The sequence below is a fragment of the Channa argus genome, chromosome 4 (assembly GCF_033026475.1).
Source record: "Channa argus isolate prfri chromosome 4, Channa argus male v1.0, whole genome shotgun sequence".
Lineage (NCBI taxonomy): Eukaryota > Metazoa > Chordata > Actinopteri > Anabantiformes > Channidae > Channa > Channa argus.
Genome location: NC_090200.1, coordinates 9,067,320 through 9,093,795, shown reverse-complemented (window position 1 = coordinate 9,093,795; position 26,476 = coordinate 9,067,320). Strand labels below are relative to the sequence as shown.

General features: G+C 39.8%; 1 protein-coding gene across 5 annotated transcripts in view; it reads left to right on the top strand.

The window, feature by feature from the left end:
* mon2 (MON2 homolog, regulator of endosome-to-Golgi trafficking) overlaps positions 1 to 26,476 on the top strand; it is a 31,542-nt gene that overhangs the window by 3,989 nt on the left and 1,077 nt on the right. Inside the window, exons 2-34 of one of the 5 annotated variants that reach the window (XM_067502937.1) lie at positions 2,778 to 2,841; positions 4,351 to 4,478; positions 7,780 to 7,911; positions 8,233 to 8,362; positions 9,180 to 9,274; positions 9,599 to 9,724; positions 9,971 to 10,165; positions 10,578 to 10,702; positions 11,400 to 11,539; positions 12,261 to 12,414; positions 13,150 to 13,340; positions 13,713 to 13,794; positions 13,872 to 14,053; positions 14,521 to 14,633; positions 14,957 to 15,061; positions 15,245 to 15,325; positions 15,454 to 15,527; positions 15,811 to 15,901; positions 16,026 to 16,127; positions 17,634 to 17,744; positions 18,643 to 18,818; positions 18,934 to 19,096; positions 19,558 to 19,851; positions 20,135 to 20,333; positions 21,282 to 21,925; positions 22,509 to 22,652; positions 23,333 to 23,350; positions 23,810 to 23,938; positions 25,065 to 25,255; positions 25,361 to 25,421; positions 25,502 to 25,625; positions 25,888 to 26,095; positions 26,386 to 26,468. In XM_067502937.1, coding sequence (XP_067359038.1) covers positions 2,778 to 2,841; positions 4,351 to 4,478; positions 7,780 to 7,911; positions 8,233 to 8,362; positions 9,180 to 9,274; positions 9,599 to 9,724; positions 9,971 to 10,165; positions 10,578 to 10,702; positions 11,400 to 11,539; positions 12,261 to 12,414; positions 13,150 to 13,340; positions 13,713 to 13,794; positions 13,872 to 14,053; positions 14,521 to 14,633; positions 14,957 to 15,061; positions 15,245 to 15,325; positions 15,454 to 15,527; positions 15,811 to 15,901; positions 16,026 to 16,127; positions 17,634 to 17,744; positions 18,643 to 18,818; positions 18,934 to 19,096; positions 19,558 to 19,851; positions 20,135 to 20,333; positions 21,282 to 21,925; positions 22,509 to 22,652; positions 23,333 to 23,350; positions 23,810 to 23,938; positions 25,065 to 25,255; positions 25,361 to 25,421; positions 25,502 to 25,625; positions 25,888 to 26,095; positions 26,386 to 26,468 — 4,855 coding nt within the window. Of the gene's footprint in view, positions 1 to 2,777; positions 2,842 to 4,350; positions 4,479 to 7,779; positions 7,912 to 8,232; positions 8,363 to 9,179; positions 9,275 to 9,598; positions 9,725 to 9,970; positions 10,166 to 10,577; positions 10,703 to 11,399; positions 11,540 to 12,260; positions 12,415 to 13,149; positions 13,341 to 13,712; positions 13,795 to 13,871; positions 14,054 to 14,520; positions 14,634 to 14,956; positions 15,062 to 15,244; positions 15,326 to 15,453; positions 15,528 to 15,810; positions 15,902 to 16,025; positions 16,128 to 17,633; positions 17,745 to 18,642; positions 18,819 to 18,933; positions 19,097 to 19,557; positions 19,852 to 20,134; positions 20,334 to 21,281; positions 21,926 to 22,508; positions 22,653 to 23,332; positions 23,351 to 23,809; positions 23,939 to 25,064; positions 25,256 to 25,335; positions 25,422 to 25,501; positions 25,626 to 25,887; positions 26,096 to 26,385; positions 26,469 to 26,476 lie in introns of those variants that run through there. The other 4 variants (XM_067502938.1, XM_067502941.1, XM_067502939.1 and 1 more) reach the window with 4 other exon arrangements.

Genomic DNA, 26,476 nt, shown 5'->3' with positions numbered 1-26,476 from the left:
CAAGTGCGATTTTTTTAAAATCATCTCCTGTCTAGATTTATATATTTTTCTATGTACAACCACAGCAACCATGAGGCCTTGCCAACATGCCAGTGGCTAAACATTGTTGATGGGCTTGTTGAAAGTTGTCAATCATTTAGGTGGATTGTGGTTAAAATTACAAAATGTAACATTTTAACCATCCAGCACAGTAATTCAGCATCCAGCACTGTAGATATCAGACTACTTTTGAACAAAAAATTCCATCGAGTGGCTTGAGCCTATCAGGAGGACTCCTTCATAAAATAACCTATTAGTTGGATAGATGTAGAATTTCCATTCGCCGTTACAGTGACATCATCACTTGGCGATGACTTCATAATGCTAACACTTTTTAGAGAGAAGTAAGAGCTCCTCCCTTTACAACAGAAATCTAGCACATTTTATGAGGAAGTAAGTGGTAAAAATGGAAAGATTTCACTATGAGTCATCTCAATATGAAATATTATTGTGGAAATTAGTAGGGTTTTGTGCACAATATCATTACCTTTTTTCACATTTGGAGATTAATTGTCATCAACCACAACCTGCAGAATTTCTTGGTGTCTGATTTCAGTGGACTACATTGGAATCTGTTGCAATGTAGAAAAAATTGCAATAAATGATTAACTGATCATCACCAAAATGTTTGTGATAATTTTCTGTGGCTCGATCAATCAACTATTAATAAAAGCTAATCAACTGACTGAAGCTTTTAGCCCTAAACACATTAAATCATGGCTATAGGGCTGTGATATACCGAGTTAGCAATCAGCCGTCAGCTCCTGTCAGGCCATCCGTGGGCATCTGTCAGCCAATTCAGGATTTTTGATCAACATCTACAGACCCCTGTAGTTTTGCGAATCAGAGCATAAGAAAAGTCCACAGTATTAACAATGCAGTACAAGTTGTAAATTATTATCAGACATTGGAAGTAGCCATATACAGTCTTTAGTCAATGAGAGCGGTGTGATAATGGTGAGCTATTGCTCCCACGACATGCAACTTCTCTTCCTCACTCGCAAGTGCAGAAAGTGTATGCTACACGCCGTTGTCCCTGTGGTATGTTCAAGCACTACTTGTTGGCTGGGACGATGGGCTTCATTAGTTCTCCACTAGTTCTTTCACATGTGCTTGTTGTGTTTAATTCATATTAGTTAGTAGTGTTTTTTTCCTTATTAAACTTCACAACTATCCAAGATTTTAGAAATTATAGCTAGAGCATTTTATCGTCTTTACCTCTCGGAATATCAAAAAGTAGCCACAGAAGGGTTGTAGTTATTTAGCACTCACAAAAAGCTCATTATTCACTAATTGGCTTGTAAAGACCTCTGGCTCTGTTTAAGCAACAAATGAGAAGAGAGAGACTTAGCAGTTTATTTATTTATTTTTCTGAAGATTCACATTATAGGGACCTGCATAGACATATGCCAGTATACAGTTTGTAATAACAGCCCAACCCACTAACCAGCAGTTGCTTGGTAACAGACAACGTTTCAGCAGGCCATGAATTGTTGACTTCCACAGGAGCTGACCTTGTGGCTGTTCAAATGACACGGTAACATGAATCATGTCGTTGGCCAAATATTTAAGCCACTCTGATGTAGAGGGCAATTGCTATGTTTCAGATCATGCATGTCCAATCCAAACTAGATCGACCTTCGTTCAGTATCACGTTCATTATTGTATTATTAATTTTGTAAACACACGAAAGGGAGCGATATAAAGGCAGCTTTGCTTGCTTGTGTACTAATGGAATATGAAGCATTTCATCACACCAACCTCGAAATGGTCAAAGGAAAACTGGGTATAAGCTTATATTACTGCGTTTATAGAGTATTTCTGTGTACACATATATGTATATGTATAGCATAATTGAGCTTTTAAGACAGGAGGTCTATAGCAATTTGTAACACATACATGGTTAGGATATAGTCAGACAGGCAGTAGCTGTATGAAAAATCCATCAAGGTGATGTCAGCCCAGGGCTGTTTCCTCAGATAAGGACATTACTTCTGATGTCAGTACTATACCAGATTTTGTGATTTGAGTCTGCGATAACCCAGTTTAGTTCCAGAAGAAAAAGAAGGAATTTATTAAATGCAAATTTGGAAGTCGAGTCATGTCAACTGAAAGAAAGAAGTCCAGTTGGCATTGGCTCCACTTCCATATAACCACACATGGATGAATGAAAATGACGGGGTTGATGTGACAGAAACTAGCTGGTTGAGATAAATGATAAATGAGATAAATATTATGGTCTGTCTGACTGCGCTTGTTTGTTGTTTTCGCAAGGTACGCATTTTCACATTGTATCTTTAGGCAGTTAATTAAAAAAAATGAGAACAGAAGACAGTTTAGTGTAGCGAGAGTAAAAGTGAGAGGCTGTAGAAAGGATGAGAGAGTAGTGATGGGGAAGAATGTAGAAGAATCTTGTGAAAGATAAGAGCAGCATCTGTTTTGATAGATAAATGTTCAGTATCTCAGTTTCTTAGTTTCTCTTGCACAGAATGATTCACATTTGGGCCGTCACTGTTTCATCCCCATTTTCTCCCATTCTCCCTCTTGACACTCCTCTTGTCCTCTTTCCATTTCTCAGCAAGTCAACTCTGTCAGACACCACACTGGGGAAATTTCTACCTTCCCTCTCAAGTTGAAGTCCATTCTCAGCAGATTCACCAACCTTCCCCTGCACCATATTGGTGCTACACCACCAGCACCTTTTAACCTAAAGATCTCCCCTCTCTTTTGTCCTCTAGGCTGCAGAGTCTGGCATTGTGAAGATTAAGACCATTGCAGCCAGGAATGCAGAAATACTGGCAGGTGAGTGAGATAGGTTGGTGGTTAACCACAAGTGAAATATTTGGTTGCTGCTTTGTTAAGGGGCGCACTTCACTCTAATTCGAAAATTAATTCTCACATATGTATTTTATCTCTTTGACGTATTTAAATTCAATTTGAAGCATGTTCATGAGATCGTTTTGCAAGTGGTCCACAGCTGCTGTTTTAAGCACAAAGGGCCAATTCATACTTTTCGCGTACCATTATCTGTAGATGGACAAGGACATCTATTCATAATAAAACATTGATTATGGCCATTCACACTTTCCACCAGTGGTTACTGCAAAAGAACCAGTGCAACTCTGGACAATAGCCACAATGTGACAAAGCACCTTTCTGTTGTGTTTGATTGAACACATCTGAAAAAGTGAAAGAAATAAAACATGTGTAAGCTTTACTAGAAGAGTGTCAAGGATGTTGAAATATATGTAGCATACGTTTTGATAATTGAAACCAGTGGCTGGTTTACTTTTCTGGCACATGTGCAGTTGATGCAGTAGGTCTACGGACAGTCTGTGCAGACACAATTCTTTGGGCCTGAAGTTCAGACACTAGGGGTTTAGGAAAATTAAAAAAAAATAATTAGATGCCTTAACAAAGAATTGTTTTATTGTTTTTATACTCACATGACATACTTTTATTTTTTTTTCGTGCAAACAACGGACAAAGTGTCGGACCATGTTGTATTTGCAGCTTTACTGTTGTGTGCACCACGTCAACTCGATTGACTCCATTAACCGCATAGACATCTGAATGTTCTGAATTCATTACAAATGGCTTTCAAATGTTTCTGCTCTCTCACGAAATAAATTTACATTTTTATTGTTCTCTCAATAAACAAAGAGTAGCTTTTTGTAACATCTGCCGAGTTGACACATAGTCGACATGTTTCACGTTCCGCTGTCAGCCTCCAGTTGCCCCTCTATTAATGTGAACTGTACAGCCCGCTTCAACTGGGAGTTCATTTGTCTTGTTTCCAAAATGAAGATGCTAGTTGCCAGTGCAGTGTCGTAAAGCTTAGCAAAAACAACACCGGAACTTGTGCAGGTTGTAAATCATTGAAGAAAGTCAGTCTAGTGTAAAGAAGGTGACAATGATACATGTACTTGAATTTATAGCACTGGTTCTGATGAGATGGCAGATGTGAGGCCCCACTTTCATTTCATACTGTAGTTTGTTCGTGTCATTTTAAACAACGATTTAAAATCACTGTAGTAAAACCCAGGATGTGTGTATATCTACTTTTAAAGACAAAAGAAATTTGATTAAGATGTAATGTTTTCCATAATTCAACTTTGTATTAATAATTGTTCACTCTGGATCTTACTCTTAGTTTTTTCCCTTTAGTGTTGAATTCTGTGGATGCATTAATAAAACCTTTGGTTAATTTAAAATCTAAAATTTAACCGTACAGATGAGCTTCAGCTTCTTATGCAAATTCATACGCTATTCTTATTCAGTTATTATATATTCAGTATCCTCTTCTTTCAGCTCTGAAGGAGAACAGCTCAGAGGTTGTGCAGCCTTTTCTGATGGGCTGCGGTACCAAAGAGCCAAAGATCACCCAGCTGTGTCTGGCTGCCATCCAGAGACTCATGTCCCATGAGGTGGTATCTGAGGTGAGGAGCATGAGCAGACCTGATATTTTTTCAATGTGGGTGTATAAACTCAGTTTGCAGTTTATTAAGTAATCCTAATCAAAAACTAAATACAACAGTCCTACAATAAACCCTCCTTTTAAAAAAGTGATAATATTCATGTTTCGTTTAAACTGAGAGGTATTTAATCAGGTTTCATTTGGGAGGCTATAGTTTGTGTTGTAGTTGCAGAACTGCTGTGTTAAACTCTATCGGTTTATAGCTTGGCAGACCCGACAAAATACCTATTGTGCATGTTAAAAATGGAGATTTAGCTCCACGCTAAAGAAATATTAGGGGAGTCAAAAGAGAAATATGTCAATGTAGTTATATCAAACCTTCCTCCTCCAGTCTTTCTGAAATGCACCAGGTTTTTCACAAAACCCCTTATTTCCCTCCATGTGTATTTCTACTACTCCTACTCCTACTTCTCCTATTGATTCAACAAGAGAAATCAATAAAAGGCCACCACTATTGTTTTTCTTCGTCCCAATGTGTCATTGTACTTAATATAATAGCACAAGCTGATTATCATCTTCAAGAGTGTCAAGTCAATACTATTGTCTTTGATGACAGTTTTTTAATGCAGTCATTAAGAAAGCAATTTTTTTTTTAAATGTACATGAGCATAAAGAGAACCTCTTCAGGTTATCAGATGGGCTGCATGCTTGGCATAATGAAATCCATTAATCACTTAAGGTGAGCGTTTGCTTTTCCACCCATTTAAAAAAAGTACTTGGGCTTGTGAATTATAATAATCAATACAAGATTACAATTTTTCTACTAATTGCACTTATCATCACTTGCCAGTTGAATTACTACTAAATAAATGCATATGGTTATAGACTTCACTTTTTTTTATTTTGTACTCTACTATTGCTTGCAAATTTAGGTAAACTTCCGACACAGTTTCTGTGTTCAAGGAAACCATCAACCTGCAAATGTTATTACTAGGATTCTCTGTTACAATCAGCAACCCTGAATGGCTAGTTTTAGAACAAGGTATCTATCCTTGGAAATGAAATGTAGTGTTATATAAGCTTATGTGACAAGTGAAGAGGTTTTGAACCATTTATATAACCTAGACCTCAGATCAGAGCAGGTACCCCAGCGCTGCTGCACAACTGTCTTGGTAATACACTGACTTAAAAGACTTTTATTAAAAGCCTATTCAGCCATCCCCTGCTTTCTACATTTTGATGTCAAGCATTTATTTAATTAGGCTAAATAGGTTTTAAAGCTTCTGCCTTTGGTGGAAGAGAATAGGTGCTCTCAATTCTTGGACTAATGCCCTTCATAAGTGTTAAATGACAGGCTACTTGCATTAGTTTCAGTCCATGTTGTTCACATTTGCATATGGTTTACGTTTGGCTTTAAGATAGAAGCTGTTTTTCTGAAAAATTGGTATGGATACAGGTCAGGACGTCAGGAAGGGCATCCGGCATAAAAACTTATGCTAAATCAACGTGCGGAACTTGTTCCGCTGTGGCGACCCCTGAAGGGACAAGCTGAAAGCTGTTGATCTTTGATTTGTTTCAGTCACATTATGCCAGGTAACTGCACCTTTCTCTCTCAATTTTGAATGTTTTTTAGACTAAAGCTGCAGATTTACCTAATACCAGATATTACCTAATCACCCTACTATTAGCACCGAAACAGACGGTTACCACGCAACAGCTAGGACACGCTCTACATGTGCTACAACACCCAAATTTTATGATCCACTGAACGTTATAACTCATCTGGGGGAGGCAGTGGCTCAGTTGGTAGAGTGGCCACCTACTGATTATACGGTCAGAGGTTCACTCGCTCTTCCCGACCACACGTCGAAGTATCTCTGGGCAAGACGCTGAACCCCAGACCGCCCATCCCAAGCCGTGCAGTGCCGTATCGGTCCCAAGCCCGGTAGAAATTGGGGAAGCCTGCGGCAGGATGCCAAACAATTGAGCCAAATCAACATGCAGACAAATGATCCACTGTGGCGATCCTGAACTCGCGGGATAAGTCGAAAGGCCAAAATAATGAAAAAGCTCATCTGTTTTTCTCTGCCAGCAGCACTCCACTTTGTAAGCAGGTCTGAACTGCAGGGGTCACCCAAGGTGCACAAGAGTACCTCAGTATTGATTCTTAATGTTTCAGCGGAGAGATGCATTTAAGGAACATTTTCATGTTGTTTCCTTTGGGAAGGAAAGGCAGCTGCTCAAAAACAGAATGCTACCAAAGAACAGACAACGTGTTACCTCCTACTGATGGCACAACTATGGGGGCATCTTGTCCTACGCAAAAAGAGAAGACCCAGTTTTACCCAGTGTTATTATAGTTTAAACTTTATTTTGGTACTGTTAATAGTTTTTTTTATTTATTTTTTCCAATTATTTAGTTATCGTATAGTTATTTAGTCATTATTTTGTTCTTATACATATATTAGGTGTTTATTTAATTTTTAACTGGTGACTCTTCTTCACCTTCCAGTTTTAGCTCTGTTTTGTCATTTCTACTTAGTTTCAGTTAATTTTGAAACGCATATTACTTTTCATTTAGGATTTATACTAAATGTAGTTTTAAAACTTCCTTTTATATTTTATTGAATATAGTTTCACTTTTTGTTTCATTTAACTAGAACAACCTTGCTCTCAACATTACATTGCATCTGGACTGTAGAAATTTTGGACTTGCACCATAGTCTAAAGTGTGTGAACAGAATCAAAAGGCCATTACTTTCTGCATTTTGCTGAGCTTCTCACATGTGAAGATTAGCAAATCTTTATCTTTTGATTTATTTTGGTTTGGGGCTGTTGGTCGGACATTAAGCAGTTCGTTAACTTATATAGGCTCAATAATTAATAATTCATTAGAATTTGTTAATGAAAATGTGTCTTTTTTTTGTTTGTCTGCTTTCCATTTTTGGACGACTCCAGGCACTTAGAACAAATTAGAGCAGCTCAGAATAGATTTGTGAAGGGTAGTTCTGATTTGGACATCTTCACTCAAGAAAGGACATGCCATGTCCTTTACTGCCACTCTCAAGTAACATAATGCTAACTGGCAGCTATGTTGGGTGTTATTGAACTATGTTGTGTCCCCCCTAAGCCAGTAACACCAGCTGGTCCCACAATTACATGTTGTGGGTGGTTTTATTTTAGTGCTGTGTGACCTCAGTCCAAGCTCTCATGTAATTATTATTATTGTTAGTTTTTCATAAGTGGTAGACTCTGATGCTGCCTCCTGTTGATGAACTGTGTGAATATAAATTGTAACTGTGGTGTGTGTTTGTACGTAACAGCCAGCAGCAGGGAACATCATCAACATGTTGTGGCAGCTGATGGAAAATGGTTTGGAAGAGCTGAAACTTCTACAGACGGTCCTGGTCCTGCTAACCACCAACACAGTGGTACACGATGAAGTACTTTCCAAGGTACACACTTCAGTCTCACACAAAGTATTATATATGTGTTTGCCATACATCCTTGTATAGTGTATACTGCATGATGAATCTTGCTAGTGTGCATATAACTCACTTGTCTTCCTCAATGAGTCATCTTTCATCTTTTATTAAACTCTGTCTATAATATTTTATTACACGTTTTAGATCAGTGGTGTCCTTGGTTCTGTATTTACAGCAGCACAACACAGTCTCAAATTATACAGATTATTAAGGTTCCTCAATCTGTTTACTGTTTTTGTTACATGCTTATTTCTATATACTGCTGAATAACACCTATATGTTTTGTTCCAGGCCATTGTGCTGTGCTTCCGCCTTCACTTCACCAAGGACAACATCACCAACAACACAGCGGCTGCCACTGTTAGACAGGTTGTCACTGTGGTGTTTGAGAGGATGGTAGCTGAGGATGAACGCTTCAAAGGTATAAGGGGGGTATAGTTATTTAAAGGAAACCTTTGGTGATTTCCTAAACTATTTCTAATTCGAATAATCCAAATAGGCACTAAAAACAACGTTGACCGCTTCTATTCATTTTTAGTCTCTGTCAATCTGCAACCTGGATAAGTTTGTCTGTGCTGTACAGAAGACCTCTGGTTTTGTTCAAAACACATCAGCCAGATAGACCACTCCACTAGGTGACATCTTTCTTTAATTCAAATTGTGTGGCCAAGACATTTTATGCAAATAGTGCCCTAACTGCTGCCTACAGAGGTCTAAAATAAGCCATAATCAGCTGCATAGGTGCAAGATCTCCGCTGGAATTATTGTGATGTGAAGCATTTGGGCGAGTGTTTTGGAATGAATATTTATGACTCTACGATGTGTTTTTAATAATTTTTTGTCAATAAGAGGACTGTGGAACAGATGAATAACGTAATTTAGGTTGCTGAGTGACAAACAGTAAATGTGAATAGAGGCAAGTCATTGTTGGTTTTAGTGTCTGTATGTGTAAATTACTATTAATTTTGAAGTTATTGCAGATTTCTGTTAAGTTGAATAGTCAGTCTATATGGTGGTGAGACTGCCTACAGCAACTTTATCCTTTCATAAAAATTTCCTCATAAACATAATTGCTGCACATGACAGCATTTCACAAAAAAGTCATAAGGGTAGTTAATCAGCTAATTAACAATTATCAGTTATTATTCGTATTGATTAATAAGAAACATCCCTACTTGCAAAATTCGGTTGATTTTACCTCAGTGAGTTACTCAGTATGCATTGTATTTACCCCTCAGGTATTGTGGAGCAGCCTCCTGTCCAGGGAAACACCAACAGGCGTTCTGTTAGCACACTGAGGCCAAGTGCCAAAGATGCCTACATGTTGTTCCAGGTAAGTCCACAAGGTGGTGCTGGCTTTCCACACAGTGTTACAGAACGATTCACAGTCTTGGGCTAATTTGGCTTTGATTTCACCATTTAATCCTTACAAACAAATATTAAACTAAATAATTACTAATATAACAATATTTGATATTACCAACCATTTAACCAGTGTCCTAACCTTCAGTTTGTTTAGAATACATTTTAAAATGCTTTCATTCAACGGTCCCCTGTCATTCCTCACCCACACTGCACTTGCCTTTCTAGCTATCAAAACTGTGACTGCATTGTTTCGAGGACATAAAACTCCATTGTGTCCACTTCTGTTGTGCAGGACTTGTGTCAGCTGGTGAATGCTGATGCCCCCTACTGGCTGGTGGGGATGACAGAGATGACGCGGACATTCGGCCTAGAGCTTCTGGAGTCTGTTCTTAATGATTTTCCTGGGGTATTCCTGGAGGTACATTCCATCCATAGGCATAAAAACGGCCAAATATAAGAAAACAATAAACTCAATAAACACTAATATAAATGTATGTGTTACTTTGATTTGTATTTCTTTCATAATTTCTGTTTAGTTATATTTTTGTAGTTCTAGATCTTATACTAACATCAGACGGGATTAAACTCAACAGTGAAATGAATTCTTTTTTTTTGGTAGTTTGTCTTATCTCTTGCTCCCACTCACTTGCTAATTTCTATCCAGCACCAGGAGTTCAGCTTCCTGCTGAAAGAACGGGTGTGTCCCCTCGTGATCAAGCTTTTCTCACCCAACATCAAGTTCCGGCAGGGCAGCAGCAGCGCTGCCTCACCAGCACCTGTAGAGAAACCGTACTTTCCCATCTGCATGAGGCTGCTGCGTGTAGTCTCAGTCCTTATCAAGCACTTCTACACCTTACTGGTATGGAACCAAACTTCAGTGATGGTTGACCAGCCTGCCGTAAGGCTGATTTAAAAGAGGGAGAGCGAGTGTTTTTCAGTACAGAGCTGATACAGTTAATTGATCTGGTCTGATTAGCACTGGATTAGCGTAGTAGTATTTTTGCCTTAGTTCTGCTTCAGTTAATTTAATGGGCTTAGCTGTATCTGAGGAATTCAGAATTCCACCTGTTCTCATTTAGTGATATTCGGTCAGACTTTAAAATGGAAACTTGTCCATCAAGAAACAAATTGAACCACAGAAAGCTTCATGAAACCTGAAGGGATTCACTAATCTCGCTAGAGGCAATGTTCCAATTACAGAACAGTATCTCTCTGTTTACATGTTTAGTAAACTTCTGTCCTCGTTTGACATGTATTTATTTGTTTGGCAGGTGACTGAGTGCGAGATATTCTTGTCTCTGCTGGTGAAATTCCTTGATGGGGAGAAGCCACAGTGGCTGAGGGCAGTGGCTGTGGAATCAGTTCATAGGTTATGTGTACAGCCACATTTATTATGGTAAGCCGCATGTAAGCTGTGATTCCTGTCTTAGTGAAACGTATTCTGAAGCTACACCGAGTGTAAAAAGATGGGAGGTGTCTTGTTCCTCAAATTGCTTTATTGTTTGTAATAAATTTCAGTGACTCTTAAATTAGCAAGCAAATGGTGCATCTGTGATGGCTGAATGTTTCTCTAATTAATTTATCTACCTGTGGACACAACCACAGATATTGAGCTACAGAGGACAAGAAATCTTTGTATACACGCTCTTCACTACAGTCTGAAGCTGTATTTCTGTTAGCCATTTTAACCTTTACACTCTATACAGTCCCTGCTGTCAACAGGCTACAGACAAGGTTTAATGGTATGAATGATTTTCAAGCGTGTCAACAGCATGTCTCTAGGAATATTTATAGTGTGACTAAGTAGGACTGTGTGACTGTTCTCTTTAGCTCAGAAATAAGCATTTTAACAGTTTTGTCATGACATTTGGACGAGAAGCTCATCATTCCATAAGATGTGGATGAAAATAACTATCTCCAGCTGAGCCTAAGAGATGTTACAACATTAGTGCATTTAAGAAAAATCTGAAAAACATAGTTGAGCCTGTGAGCAAAAGTCTAAAATTCGGTTTAATGTTGTGTAGTTCTTTGGTGTGTCAGCACCCAAACAGCAGCTTTGTTGCATAAAATTCTGTGGTGTTTTCTTCTTTCAGTTCGTTCTGCCAGTCATACGATATGAAGCAGCACTCCACGAAGGTTTTCAGAGACATTGTGAATGCCTTGGGCTCCTTCATCCAGTCCCTCTTCATTGTCTCAAATACGGGCAACCCTGCCACCATCAGTGTGCCTGCCGGTCAGTTCACAGATTCGTAAGATTAATCTTATCAAGAGCTCTCTTTAAACTAATTTAGTCGCTGTAATCTTGCTAAGACATCATTAAGTCCTCTCCTTTAATTTAAGTGGGAATTACAATCCAAATCAAATGTAACGGTTTTTGTCAGTTTGGATTTAAAACTTTAGTTCAGCTAAACAACAGTCTCGGGGAAAACTAATAGCATATTTTGGTAGTTAATTGATTTTAAAATGGCCTTTACTAAGTAGCAAGTAGTATATCGCCATGCTAAATAAAAAAAAACCTGCTTTCTGCTATACTCTGGCATCTTCTGTTCTGTCGCTGTCAGGTAAAACCCTCCCTCTCACAGCTGCTACTTTGGCTACTTTGACACATCCCAAATTAAAAAAAAAAAACTTTAGATGGAGTAGACCAGGCAGACATGGAATGTGTAGAGCCCCTTTGAAATTCAGCATTTTTGAGACGTCAACCCTCCCATCCATAGAATTCTGTAGATGTCAGTGAAATGCATCAGAAATTCAGATTTAGATGTGAATTGTATGTGTTTTATAAATAAACTACTGAAAAGACAAGGAGAACAAATAGTCATGGGAATGTTATGGATGTTTGCTAACAAATATGTTTATTGTATTTTTGTATTCCTGTGCTTCTTCATACTCGTCCTTTTTGACGTATTCATTCACTCTTCACCCATTCCAATGCTCTCTGACTACATGTTTAGGAGGCTCAGGTTCTGGGGTCCAGAGTGCAACACAGGGCGGCCCAGGGACAGCAGGGGTCAGTGGCAACCTAACTACCCAGGCTGCATTTGAATACCGTGGGACCTGGATCCCTCTCATGACTGTTAGTGTCCAGGGCAGTGCCAAGGCCACCTAGTAAGTACAGATTTATGGAGGTCACCTTTCTGACAGCCTTTATCTGTTTTTTTTTCATGTGAAAACAAATAATTGAATGTTTGTAACAAGTGAATATGTGAAATTCTAGAAGCTACCAACTCCGTGCTCCTAAGGCACGTTAATGTAAGCGTTACTATGCAAGTTACCTACTGTGTCCATAGAAAGGATTCACTGCCCTGGAAGTTTTCATCTGATTTTTTAGTTTAATATTGAATCATTTGTCGTTTCATTTTCAAAAAATTAAATAAAATGTTTTTAAGGATTTTAATATCGATATAAGGATATGTGAAGGTTTCGGTCACAGCAAAGCAAAGTTTTGCTCAATTAGTCTATGTTGCAGCCTTTCTGTAACAAAGAGGTTTTCTACATTATGCTCCCTGACAGTGAATTTGCTGTAATTATGATGTGCTTATAGTTTTGGAAGCTGAATTGAGCAGACTTTCTTAAATACGGGGCAGCATTAGAAATGCACCTTTGATGCTTCTAGTGCCTTAAATACTAATTGCAGAAAGAGCAATAGCTGCATTTTTGTAAGAGACAAACCAACAGAACCCAGGTTTAAAAAAAGCTGAGCTAGATGATACAGAGAGGTAATGAACATATCTTGGCAGAATTGACAAAATTGTAGGTCCAAATCACTATTAGGGAATTCTGTCAATCCTACATCGACACATATTACACTTCGGTCTTCTGTGACCCTGTCTCATCCTATAGTCTTGAGATGCTGGACAAGGTGGAGCCCCCATCCATCCCAGAGGGTTATGCAATGTCTGTGGCGTTCAGTGCCCTGCTGGACCTGGTGAGGGGCATCACCACCATGATTGAAAGAGAACTGGCCATAGAGGAGGAAGCAGCTGCTGAGTTCAGAGAGACTCACCCTGATCAAGAGTGGCAACCACAGCCGGGTAAGAATGGGCAAGTGGAACAGAAGGAAGTGCATTGGAACTGAATAAAATAGAACATACTGTATACTAAAACAATTGAAGGCAGAAACAAAGTGGGCTTCCTATATTGCACAATAGGTTTGCTAAATAAAATGTGTGATTTACTAACAGATGTAACATGCTCTTAAGGGGAAAATACCTGAACATCTGAGCACGATTGCTAACCTTATTGTTTTGGGTGGTATCCTTTCAGTGACCCCTGGTGGTCGTAATGTGCCTGTATGTTTGCACATCTCAAACATGGAGGCACGTTTTACATTATGTCTTTTATGTCTGCAGTGCAGTGGAATAATTCCTGAATAAACTCATGGCTGCCTTGTGTTTCTTTCTCAGGAGGCCATCTGGTGTGGGAGGAGATGGTTAGTGCCTGCTGGTGTGGTCTACTGGCTGCCCTTTCTCTGCTTCTAGATGCCAGGTAAACCGGCTGCCCTTTCACAAACTGCCCGTTTGCATTTAGTATTATTAGGTGTTATAGCGTTGTGTTTGTTTCAGCACCGATGAGACGGCGACAGAGAACATCCTGAAAGCGGAGCTGACTATGGCTTCATTGTGTGGTCGCCTGGGTCTGGTAACACCCCGAGATGCCTTCATCACAGCCATCTGCAAGGCCTCTCTGCCACCGCACTATGCCCTGACTGTTCTCAGCAGTAATGCCACCAACCTCTCCAGTAAAGGTACCAATTCTTTAGTGTTTGGATCAGGAAATCCAGAATGTAACAGTACCAAGTAGTGTCCATTTGCAACCCTAGCAATAGCCTCTGGTCTTGCGTATTAATGTTAAATTAATCAGCACTTCTCCCATATGGTCAGACATGCCTTTTGCATTAATCCATGACTTTTCACTGTGTTGTCTAATTAGAAACACACAGTGTGTTTAGGGAATAGGGGCATACACACACAGAGCTGCTCCTAAGCCAACTGCTCAGACATTCACTATTTGCAAATTAGCTTGTATGGATAAAGCTGGCAAATTGGGTCTCCACTCGCAATGGATGTATGCTTTGGAGTTAATTAAGAAAGCTTTTCCTGCATGTCGAAGGCTGGTTACAAAACCTGTTTGTATATATTACTGACTCATTGAAAAACTGAACTCTGCATGTGCACAGGTGTGTGTTTCAACATCTTTGTGTATCCTCTACAGCCTACTCAATCCAGGGCCTGAGTGTTCAAATTATTAGCCCCTCCAGTGAATCCCATCAGCAAGTGGTGGCTGTGGGGCAGCCGCTCACCGCCCAGCCCCAGGGCACTGTAGTGGTAAGAAGATATGCACATGCACATCTGTGTGTTATGGTAATTTAAAGCAGATTTCCAAAAATTAAACTGTACAAACATTAAGTCAAGTCAAGTCAAGACAAATTATGCAAACAATAATTTTTGACAAAGGATAAAGATTTGTTTGTTTACCATAGATGTGTGACTGTGACTGTTGGACTTAATGGAACTAATAGTCTATTTTTTAAGTTTGATCCATGTCAAGGGCCTATGTCAAAATTGTCATTTGCTGCGGTGAAATTCACAAGCTGTATGGATGATGACCGGTACATTAAATGGAATACAACTGCCTGTCTCTCTCTCAGCTGACTGCCAAGAACATCCAGTGTATGCGAACCCTGTTGAACCTGGCCCACTGCCACGGGGCTGTGCTGGGCACCTCTTGGCAGCTGGTACTGGCCACACTGCAGGTATTACTACCATGTGGTACCACAAAGTTATACATTTGCAATCAAGTTGCACTTACATTTAAATTTTTCATTATCTAACATTATTTGCCAGTGTGTCAGTGAACAATTCATGACCTCCAGTTGATGTAGACACAGTTTCCCCTTATTTCACCTTTCCTTCATCTTCTCAATTTTTTCTCCTAGCACTTAGTGTGGATCCTGGGACTGAAGCCTGGAGTGGGTGGTGCCCTAAAGCCTGGGAGAGCTGTGGAAGGACCCAGTACGGTGAGTTTTTTTTTGTTTGTTTGTTAACAACTGTGTGTTTGCACATGTGCATTTTACTGCACATTTCTCAAATCGTATTCAGCAGAGAACAAACTGGTTGTGTTTATGTCTTTAACCACCTTCAACAGGTGCTGACCACAGCAGTGATGACAGACCTGCCTGTCATCTCTAACATCCTCTCCCGGCTATTTGAAAGCTCCCAGTAAGGACCATTCCATATATGAAACAAACACAAACCACTCCAGTTACTTGTATATATGCTTTTAGATAATCCAGTGGATGTAGTTGCTGGCGAAGGCCATTTCTGGTCATTAAACGTATATTTTAGCATCTACAAATTCAATACATGTTTGCGAGTTTTAGTCGTATTGAATGATTACAAAAGGAAATCCGCTTTCTTAGAAATTCATTGGACTGACCTGACTTTAGAAGAACAGTAAAAATGCATTTATAATATGCAATATTTCTTTTTTTGTTTGATCTAGGTACCTGGATGATGTGTCACTGCATCACCTGATCAGTGCTCTTTGTTCCCTGTCCCTGGAAGCCATGGAAATGGCTTATGGAAACAACAAGGTAATGCATACAACCTGTGGGAGAATATCACACTCACACTTTTACAAATGAACCATTTTCTTCATCCATAGTCTTGCACATTTACAGAGTACTTACCTAGTGTCCTCTCTTGTCTGGAATTTAGGAGCCATCTCTGTTTGCTGTGGCCAAGCTCTTGGAAACTGGCCTGGTCAATATGAATCGCATAGAAATCCTGTGGAGACCTCTGACTGGCCACTTACTTGAGGTATTGTAACAAGTACTAACAGCTACAGCCCACAGGGTGCAGATAAAAAGTTCTTCCCTTAACAAAATGTCAATATACTCAGATGTAGAAGTATTTTGTTAATCATGTTGTATAAAGTATGAGTTATTAATTCAATCTGTGTAAGAGACCCGTGTATTTAAATGTCACTTTTCTGCAACAGTAATTGACACTTTTCCAATGTTGGAAACCTCATTGACAATTTGAAAGTAGTCTCTCATATTGTCAAAAAAGTTGCACCTCTTGTGACTCTTGATACTTTGGGTTTCTTTACCCTTTTATAAAGCAGTTTTTTTTTATGTAGTCTGAAGACCCTAAAGTGGAACTTATATTATAGTTGCAGGCTAGAAACACAGAGACTACATTTCAACCTTGCATTTTAGTCATACATGAGACAATCATTTAAAGATGCTATAGTAAACTGAACGTTTTTAGTTTCTCTAGTTTACCTGTTTTACTACACTGTATTGTATGAAAGATTTGCATTATATTTTTAGAGCCCTGGTACATACATGAGTTAGGATTTTACTACACTGCTGGCAGTCAAGTATGTATGTGTAAAGGTGTGTGTTTTGAGGATTTCTTCACCTTCTCTTTGTCTATCTCTCTTTTCTTTTGCACCCCTGTCTGTTTTGCAGAAGGTAAGTTCAGATTCCCTCCTTCAAAGTCATTGGCTTTCTCATCTTTGTTGTTATTCTAAAATGTTCTCTTCCCCTCTCAATCTGGCATCAACATGTTACAGTTGAGGGGTCGCTGTGTCAGAATGTGTCCACTGTGCATTTGCTCTGCTACCAGTGTTTGTTCCAGCCTAAATCTACCTAAAGCTGCAAATGCAAACTGTACTTTATGCTTAAATGAAAAGCTGCCTATGTCTCTTTGCAGGCTTGTCCAAATTCAACTTTAGCGCTTCAGTATTTAAATGGAAATGTGGAAATTTTATTATCTTTACTGTGTATTTGCAGATGTAAATTACAATAAAGATTAAGATTAAAAATTGAGGCATTAATCACCATGCGGGGCCATGTAAGCCAAGTGATTAAATACTCGTGGACCATCTGGGCTCTCAAGGGCTAGCAGTTTGTCATTTATCGATTTAAAAATGACTGACATAAAAGTAGAAACTTAAGTTTGGCAAACTTCCCTGTAGACCAAAGACGGAGTTCTTGTATTCAAAATAATCTTAAAAAAAAGACTTTTACTGTAATTCTTAATGTGAAAGACCCCAAATTTGAACCCCAATAATATTCTTTTTTCTACTGAGCCTGGACTCTCCATGTGTATCTGTACTAGCTTGTATGAATACACTGTCACAACATATACTGTTATCACAGTGGATCATCACACAGTCTGTGGTTTATTTCACCCACTCGTTTCACACCCATCTACTGTGACCACTGCTGGGAAACACTGTTCTGAACAGCCTCTGCATCAGATCTGTCATCGCTTGCAGGTGTCTGCATTTGTGGGTACATGTCGTATGTCTTGCAGGTCTGCCAGCATCCAAACTCCCGGATGAGAGAGTGGGGGGCTGAGGCATTGACGGCACTCATCAAAGCTGGCCTGGCCTACAAACACGACCCTCCACTAGCCCAAAATCAAGTATGTATGACTCCCAGGATTGTGTGACCAAAAATACAAAAAGCTGAACATTCAAAAACCTGCTTTAGGAAGCTCATCACACTAAGCATTTTGGAGCACAAGATAAGTAATATTTGCTGCCCGTATAACAGTAGTTGAAACAGAAGTTAAAATTTGTATGAATTTGTTTTTTTGGGGTTTTTTTTGGTGTGTGTAGATTTACAGTGTGTTTTTTTTTGTTGTTGTTGTTGCTATAGTTTTTTTTTGGTGATGCTGACATTTGAGAACCTCCTCCACTGTCACAGTGTATGTCACGACAGATAAGGGCCTGTGCCAAATGTTCAAATGTAACAGAAATGTCACAGTAACCGTCTCTTGTCACTCACAATCTGTGATCTTCACCTTAGTGAGACAGACAAGACGACTCAAAGCTTGTGTAAAAGAGGGCATGACAGCTGTGTATAGGTCAATGGAAAACGAAGACAAAAAAATTTACAGTTTAAGTGACAAAAATAAATAAAAGATTAATTTATTCTCTACACCATAATAATGATATTCTAAATTACCAGTATTCTATATTTTTGCAGTTAACCACCACACCGAACTTAAAGCATATGCATTCATTGTACTTCTCCACTCATTTATTTATTTTACCTGTTTGTCTGGTTTAAAGCAAGTAACTGTTTGTATCACAAGTTGGGAAAGACTCTAAAGACTTGCATTTAACCCTTTCTGCAGCAAGTATAGCAATATGTGTCTTCCTTACATCTACTGTTGTGTTTCTCACAATTTGAATGTAATAAATGAGTTGCCCCTGTCAACCGTGATAAACTGTCAGGGAATTGATTGTCAATTTGTACCGAATATGTGCCCAGGTGTTGCAAATTAGTCATTTCTGATTTCCTCTTCTTTTCCAAAGCGGCTGCAGCTTCTGTTGTTGAACCCCCTGAAGGAGTTGTCCAATGTGCTTCATGCAGACATCCGCCAGAAACAGCTGGAGAGCGTTTTGCAGATTCTGCAGAGCCAGGGGGACAGCCTGGGGCCTGGCTGGCCCCTCGTCTTGGGTGTTATAGGAGCCATCCGCAACGATCAAGGGTAAGTATTTTATGTTGAATGCAAATATTTTATTTCAGTAATGACCAGAGTCACACTGGAACTAACAAGAAAGGTCACTCAGTCAACGCGTGCCATTTGTCTCATTTCCCTTTAGTGAATCATTAATCCGAACAGCCTTCCAGTGCCTGCAGTTGGTGGTGACAGACTTTCTGCCCACAATGCCTTGTACGTGCCTCCAGATTGTAGTGGATGTAGCCGGCAGCTTTAGCCTCCAGAATCAGGAGTTGAACATCAGCCTCACCTCCATCGGCCTGTTGGTGAGATATCAAATGTCTTATGCGTTCCTCATTTTTACGGCCAATATGCTTAGACACATAAACAGGTGTCCTGAAAGTAGCTAATGCAAAAAACATAATACACGCCTAACGACAACTAAGCCTACAGGACTTTTTAAAGTCTATCTTAAAGATATGTGATTTTAAAGCTGAAACAATTACATTTAACATGATTAAACAATTATAAAATCAGATAATTCCTTCTTTTGCATTATTTTATCTAATTTAAAAGCACTTACCACTGCATTGACATTTCATAGAACCTGTGTACACTGTTCAGGACATGTAAAACCTGGTATTGATCTGTGGTTTGCAGGATTATTTCTCCTGCAGTGTGGTGGTTCCTGGGAGATTACTTAATGTTAATAAGAGAGCAAACAACCAGAAGCTTTTTACCATCTGTCTTCTGCAATTTATGTCCCCACTTCTCTTTTCACCCACAGTGGAACATTTCAGATTACTTTTTCCAAAGAGGGGAAGCCATAACACAGGAGTTGGAAAGGGAAGAAGAAGCTCTTCAGAAGCAAGCCCAGGAGAGAGGAGAGACCCTCAACAGGCCATTCCACCCTGCCCCTCCTTTTGATTGCTTGTGGCTGTGCCTCTACGCCAAGCTGGGAGAGCTGTGTGTTGACCCACGGCCTGCTGTTCGTAAAAGTGCTGGGCAGACATTGTTCTCGACCATTGCCGCCCATGGGACCCTGCTACAGCAGCCAACGTGGCATATTGTGGTCTGGAAGGTAACATAGAAGATTATGTCATTCTTAGTTGATAGTGGAGGAGGATGTCATCACTGAAAATTAAATAAAAGCATTTGTTCATGGAAAAAGGGTCTCGCTAAATCCAAGATGCAGTAATCATTGGTTATCTCCATTTTGTTGTAATGTATTATTAGGTTTGTACTTATTGTTATCCTACTTGAAATGATAAGGTAGATAGAAAACATAAAAACAATTCTAAAAGTGCCCTTTTGTTACTGGCCGAATATTGTTGATAGTTAAATGATCTTGGTGCCATCCCTAGGTGCTGTTCCAACTGCTAGATTGTGTGAGGAGGTCATCCACCACAGCAGACAAGGAGAAGATTGAATCTGGTGGTGGAAATATCCTTATCCACCACTCGCGTGACACAGCTGAGAAACAGTGGGCAGAGACGTGGGTGCTGACACTTGCTGGGGTGGCACGTATTTTCAATACAAGGCGGTATCTTCTCCAACAATTAGGTGAGCCACGGATAAGCTACTGGAATGTTCAACCAAAATATCGAATGCTTTTGAGCATAATGAAGACTGTAATACAATGGTAACGTTTATGGCACCTACCACAGCACTGTAAAAAAAAATGTATATTCCTGTTAAGTAAATTGATAAATCTGTGCCAAGTGAAGAAAAAGTCCAAAAATCTACTTATTATTTTTACTGTAATATTGCCACAAATGAATTCATGTTAAGCCCAATTTGGACAGGATTCATTTTCCAGGATGATAGAAATGATAAAACATAAGCCGTCATTAACAGTTCTCTTCCTCGTGACCAAGTGCCAAATTCTAAGAGGTAACTGATAATAGCCAACACATTTCCAGTCTGCTACACATGAAATCACAGAGGATGCGTGCACTTCCTACACACAACTGAGATAAAATGATGGCACTATAAGGTCACTGTATGGATCTCTAGTGTCATCACTGAAAATAAAATAGGCTTTTATTCATAATAGCAAAATGTAATAATAAATGGGTCTGCACTTATGTAGCGCTTTTCTACCTATTGGGACTCAATTAACACATTCGAACTCAGAATCACGCAAACGCTCACACACCGGTGGGGGAGCTCCTATCCAGCTGGCCAACACTCGCCGGGAGCAACTAAGCTGGGGTTTGGTGTCTTGCTCAAGGACACTTCCGACGTGTGACCAAAGGAGCTGGGGATCGAACTACCAATAGTTGAAATAGATGTAATGACCTGGCCCTATGGTGGCCCCTTAGGCGGTGGAAAGGCAGAGCTGTTCTTAACAGGTTTGTAAGTTGAATCAGGTCGGAACCACGTCTCACATCACTTCAGCACTAGCACCCAGTTAGTGTTGTAAGTAAAGATACTGTATGTATGGCTTTTTTCAACTTCTCTTCTCTGCTAATTGGCGGTTTCACACTTCCATTTGCCGTCTGTCTGCAGGTGATTTCTTTGAGGCGTGGGAGGTGCTGTTGAATCACATTCAATCAGCCGCTCTCAGCAAAAACAATGAGGTCTCCCTGGCTGCCCTCAAGAGCTTTCAAGAGATCCTACAGATTGTGACTCCTGTCAAAGACTCGGACAAAGCGAGCGACACACTTGCTGCTATGGGAGTCCCCCCAGTGCTCATTGACCCCCTCTCAGCCTCTGGTCCCGGCAGACCCCTGGTGCGCTCGGATTCACTTGTCGAGCGTCTAACACGTTATAACGGTGCTGAGCTACAGGTCCCTCCCCCAGGAGAGGATTCAGCCTTAGAGGACTCAGCACTGTGGTGGTCAGCGTGGAACACATGGTATCGAACAGGAACGGAGAGCACCAAGCCACCTAGTGGCCCTACAGAGAAGCTGTCGTTCATCCCTAGCCAGCCTTTCCTTACAGCGTTGATCCAGATTTTCCCAGCACTCTACCAGCACATTAAGTCCAACTTCAGCATGGAGGATCTGAAGAAGTTGGGGGTTATCCTCCATGGGGCTGTTTCTGTGCCTATCAGTAGCGATGCCTCACCTTTCATCCTCCCCTCCTACACTGAGGCTGTGCTAACCAGCCTGCAGGAAGCTGTGCTTACAGCTCTGGATGTTTTGCAGAAGGTAAGCAGAAAGAATTTCCAAAAAATCTTAAATTATTACTACTAAAGAGACTTGAAACATATGGTATACTTTATTCACCACACAGTGTAGCTGTAAGATTAGAGTTGAGTGGTTTGCTATGGCGGACTGGGGTCTAACACACACCACTGTTTGTTATGGCCCAAGGTGATGTCTTTAAAGTTCTTGTTTTGTTTAGGCAGACAAGAAAAAAAAAAAAACAGGAGGTTGGACCAGGGAACCAGCAAATGTTTGGATTTAATGTTCTTTTATTTTATTTTTTAACTTAGTTTGATAGGAGTCCATCCTTTCTCTGCACAACTTTTTTTTTTGTTTTTTCTTTAATTGCTGTACCTGCCTAATAAGCAAACTTGGACAATTCATAATGAAACCCCTCTCTGCCAAGAATATCACATGTATGAGAAATGCAGACCTTTCAACCAGACCCGTCAACCAAAAGTTATTTCTTCCTACTTTTGTGTCAGCTGAGCCCAGGAAACAATGTGTCAGTCTGCTAAATTATGCAATACGCGTTCCCATGGTGGATGTCAGCAGCGTTTGTTCCTCCCTTCCCTCCCTGCTGCAGGCCATCTGTGTGGGCCCAGAGAACCTGCAGGTCATGTACCCAGCCATCTTTGAACAGCTGCTACTCTTCGTGGAGTTCTCCTGCAAGCCTCCTCAGTACGGCAGGATGGAAACCAAACACGTGGCTAATGCCAAATACAACCAGGTAGGGGCACGTGGAATTGGCCTTTTTTTAACTGCATAGTTTTCATTAGAAGTGTGTTTTTCATAAATTGTTATGTAGCATACAGTTCTATAGTATATCTTCCTTCTCTCTGCATCTGTTTACATAACCGCCCCCCCCACCCCACCACCCCACCACCCCACCAAGACTTCCTAAACTTCCATCACGGCCCTTAAAGTAATCGACGGGTTCTTCAAAAACTCCATTATCTTCCTCATATTTCCTCCGTCATTCTTCATCTTGCTGGCAACATGTCAGACAAATGTTTTAGGGTCATACGCAGTTCAAATTCATTAAAAACTTACATTTCCCAGGAAACCAGTAATCTAAAGCAAGATTACTTCATTCAGCAAACCAAAAACAGTTCTCATTTCTTCTCATGAACAGAGGAGCCTTTTCACAACATTGTTGATAACCCGGGCGGGCTCGTCTCAAATTCTGAATGTCATTTACTTCCTGCATGTGGAGTCCAGAATCAGCCAATATATTTGACATTTTCATTGATCTGAATATTTTTAGAGGAGTGAGTGTTTTTTGCCTCCAAATGAGCCCTGAACATTAAATCTTAAAAAAACAAATTCAATACAACTTTAAAAACCCAGTTTAATTGCCCTCTTCTCTTATTCTGTTTCTCGGGACTTCTCGCTGGATAACCATTTTAGATCCAGCTGTTTGCACCGGTGAGTTCTGTCATCTCCTTCTGACCCCTCTATAGTTACTAAGCTTTGCTGAATGACGACCACCTACCGTTTCTCACTGACTCCATACTGCCCTCTCTGCCTGCCACTCACTAGTGGTTATGCCTCTGTGCAGTTCTGTTTTCAGTTGACTTTGTGTTGTTTTTTTTTTTGTGATGTTCATATGCGGATGTTTGCTTTTGGTTATAATTCTTAAAGACACACTTTGGAGCATCCAGTAACTTGTTTGGCTACAACATTTCACCTGTACACATGAAAGCCACAGCAGACTAACAGTGACTGGGATGTTTTTTTTGTGTGTGTTACTTGTATAAGCGTATACAAAGTGTGCCTTTAAAAAGTGCTTTTAGTGTGCCTCTGCCAAAAGGTTGCAGATTTGTTTGACTAATGTCAACTCCTGTCGTTTGTTTTCTTCTTTGTTAAATCTTTCTGCCCCTGCAGGCGGAATGGGTTGCCTTAAACTATGTACCCTTTGCTGAGCGATCCTTGGAGGTGGTGGTGGACCTGTACTATAAAACAGCCTGCCACAAAGCTGTCATCAACGAGAAGGTTCTACAAAACATCATAAAGGTATTTCCACCCAGATTTTAGAATTCGAAGATATTTTGTTTTTCAGCACTGTCTGAATAACATTTAAAAAATATTTGACTTAAGTCAATTTTATTTTTTTATTTTATTTTTTTTATAACTGAGAATTGAGGTTCACTTTCTCAACATAACTTTCTACTTCTACTTTCTAAAGCTTAACCCTGTGCACTCATAAAATGTTATTAACATGTTCTTATTATGATATGGGAAGGTTGGTGACGATTAACAGAAACACAATACAGGAAACTGCAGCTTTTTTATATGACACAACCATAATGTTAGTTATTTTTATTAGCTTAATAAAGGGAAAGACAATATTTGCATTAGTTGTCTTTTCCTGAAGTTGCTTTAATAATTTCTTTTTTTTTGTAATTATTGGATTAAATGTATATCTGACGAGAGTGAAGTTTGACATGTTTAGAGAACTATCATCCATGATCACTAGTTAAAACAGTTTGCTCTCTAGAAAGCTTGTTATGTCCACCAGCCTCTGGGCATTTTTAGCTTATTTGACCAAAGAGTATTGATCTCAAGACCTACAGTTTACATGTAGCAGATGTGATTTTAAGTGATATCCAATTGCAGCAGTTCTTTACCCCGACCTTTTCTAAATGGACGACACTGATTCATCAATGTATCTAGTTTCTGACACCTGTGTTCAAGTGCTCTTTTCCCATAGACTGTTTATATAAAACATCAAGCTGAACAGAGTTAATATGCCAAGGAACCATTAAGAAGGTTCCCCGTAGACAGATCCAAATCTCTTCCACACCCCTTTTTTGTCTCCAAAACAAGAAAGTGATACTTGTAAAATCTCAACCTTGGGGAACACAGCTGTTCTCTGAAAGGGGGACTTGGTCAAAAAGATGCTCTATTACATTCTCTGGTTTTATAGAATGAAACTTGAATCATGGTGCAAAACTCTCTTCAATAACTGCTTTGATGTTAACTCAATTCAAGCCTGTCCGGCGTAAAAGAGAAGAAAGCGAAAAGCTTTCAGGGGACTTCAGTTAGTTCTACAGATTTTACCTTCAAGTCCTTGGCTCAGTCTTTCATTCTATTGATCTATTGTTATTGCTGTCTTTTTATTTTTCCCTTCCCTTGCAAGACGTTAAGAATGCCCTTGGGTTTGAAATATGCCTGTCCATCAGAGAGCACCTGGAAGCTCGCAGTTTCATCTCTGCTCAAGGTGTTGTCTATTGGGCTGCCTGTGGCACGCCAGCATGCCTCGTCTGGGAAGTTCGAAACTATGTGGCCAGAGCTGGCGAATGCCTTTGAAGACTTTCTTTTTACCAAAAGGTACCAAGTTTTCACATATGATCTGCACATCTCGTTCTATATATCATGTATATATACATAGTCTTGAGTAGCAAGTGCAGTCTTTTGGTTGTTTTTCTTTTACAGCACACCTCCAGATAACCTGTCCATCCAGGAATTTCAGAAGAATGAAGCCATTGATGTAGAGGTAAATACTTTTATATAGCATCGAATGTGTTATTGTTTATGATGGTTCACCCACACCACCATTTGTCTTCTTTATTTTAGGTGGTCCAGCTGATCAGCACAGAAATTTTACCGTTTGCCAATTTTATCCCCAAAGATTTTGTTGGTCAGATCATGGCTATGCTCAATAAAGGTTCCATTCACTCACAGTCTCCCTCATTCACAGGTAAGATGTGACTTTGGCAGAGAAAATAAATTCAGCGGTGCTGTTTACTTATATTCCTGACATTAAAGCAACAGTGAGTTTGCAATTTGTTGGTGGAATTTTACAAGTAAGCATTAAGTCCTTGGGGTTTTTCAAATGTTCCCCCTCTGGCTCATCAACAACAATGGGGAAACTTTTTTTGTGTGTGTGTTTGTCGAGCAAGACAGTAAAGCCCCACATGGGTGAATGTTTACATATTAGATGTTTTTTTTTTTTTTTACAGAGGCAGAGATTGATGTGCGGATGAGAGAGGAGTTTTCCAAGGTGTGTTTTGAGACACTGCTGCAGTTTTCCTTCAGCAACAAGGTGTCCACCCCACAAGAAGGCTACATCTCTCGTATGGCACTGTCGGTGCTCCTTAAAAGGTCCCAGGATGTTCTCCGGCGCTACGTAGAGGATGAGAGGTTGAGTGGACGCTGCCCACTGCCCAGGTACATCGATAAATACAGTGCAAGATGGTGCACCTGGAAAACTTTTGTTTTTTATTTCTAAAATATTTTTTTATGTCTTTATGTAGAATTCAGCATGATTTAACCTTGTGGTACATTGAAAAAAAATTGTATTTGAGCAACATTGTTGTGTGTTGGTTTTCCTGCTTTTGCTGTATTTGCTGGCCATCACATGTATTTTTTCCATCTCACTTGTCTCCTAAGTGTAACATCTAGCTATTTAATGTACTGTATGTCTTTGTAGCCAATGAAGGTCTTTGGTCTTCTTCTAGGCAACAAGTGACAGAGATTATCTTCGTCTTAAAAGCTATCAGCACTTTGATGGACTCACTTAAAAAGACAAAGCCAGAAAATGGTGAGTAT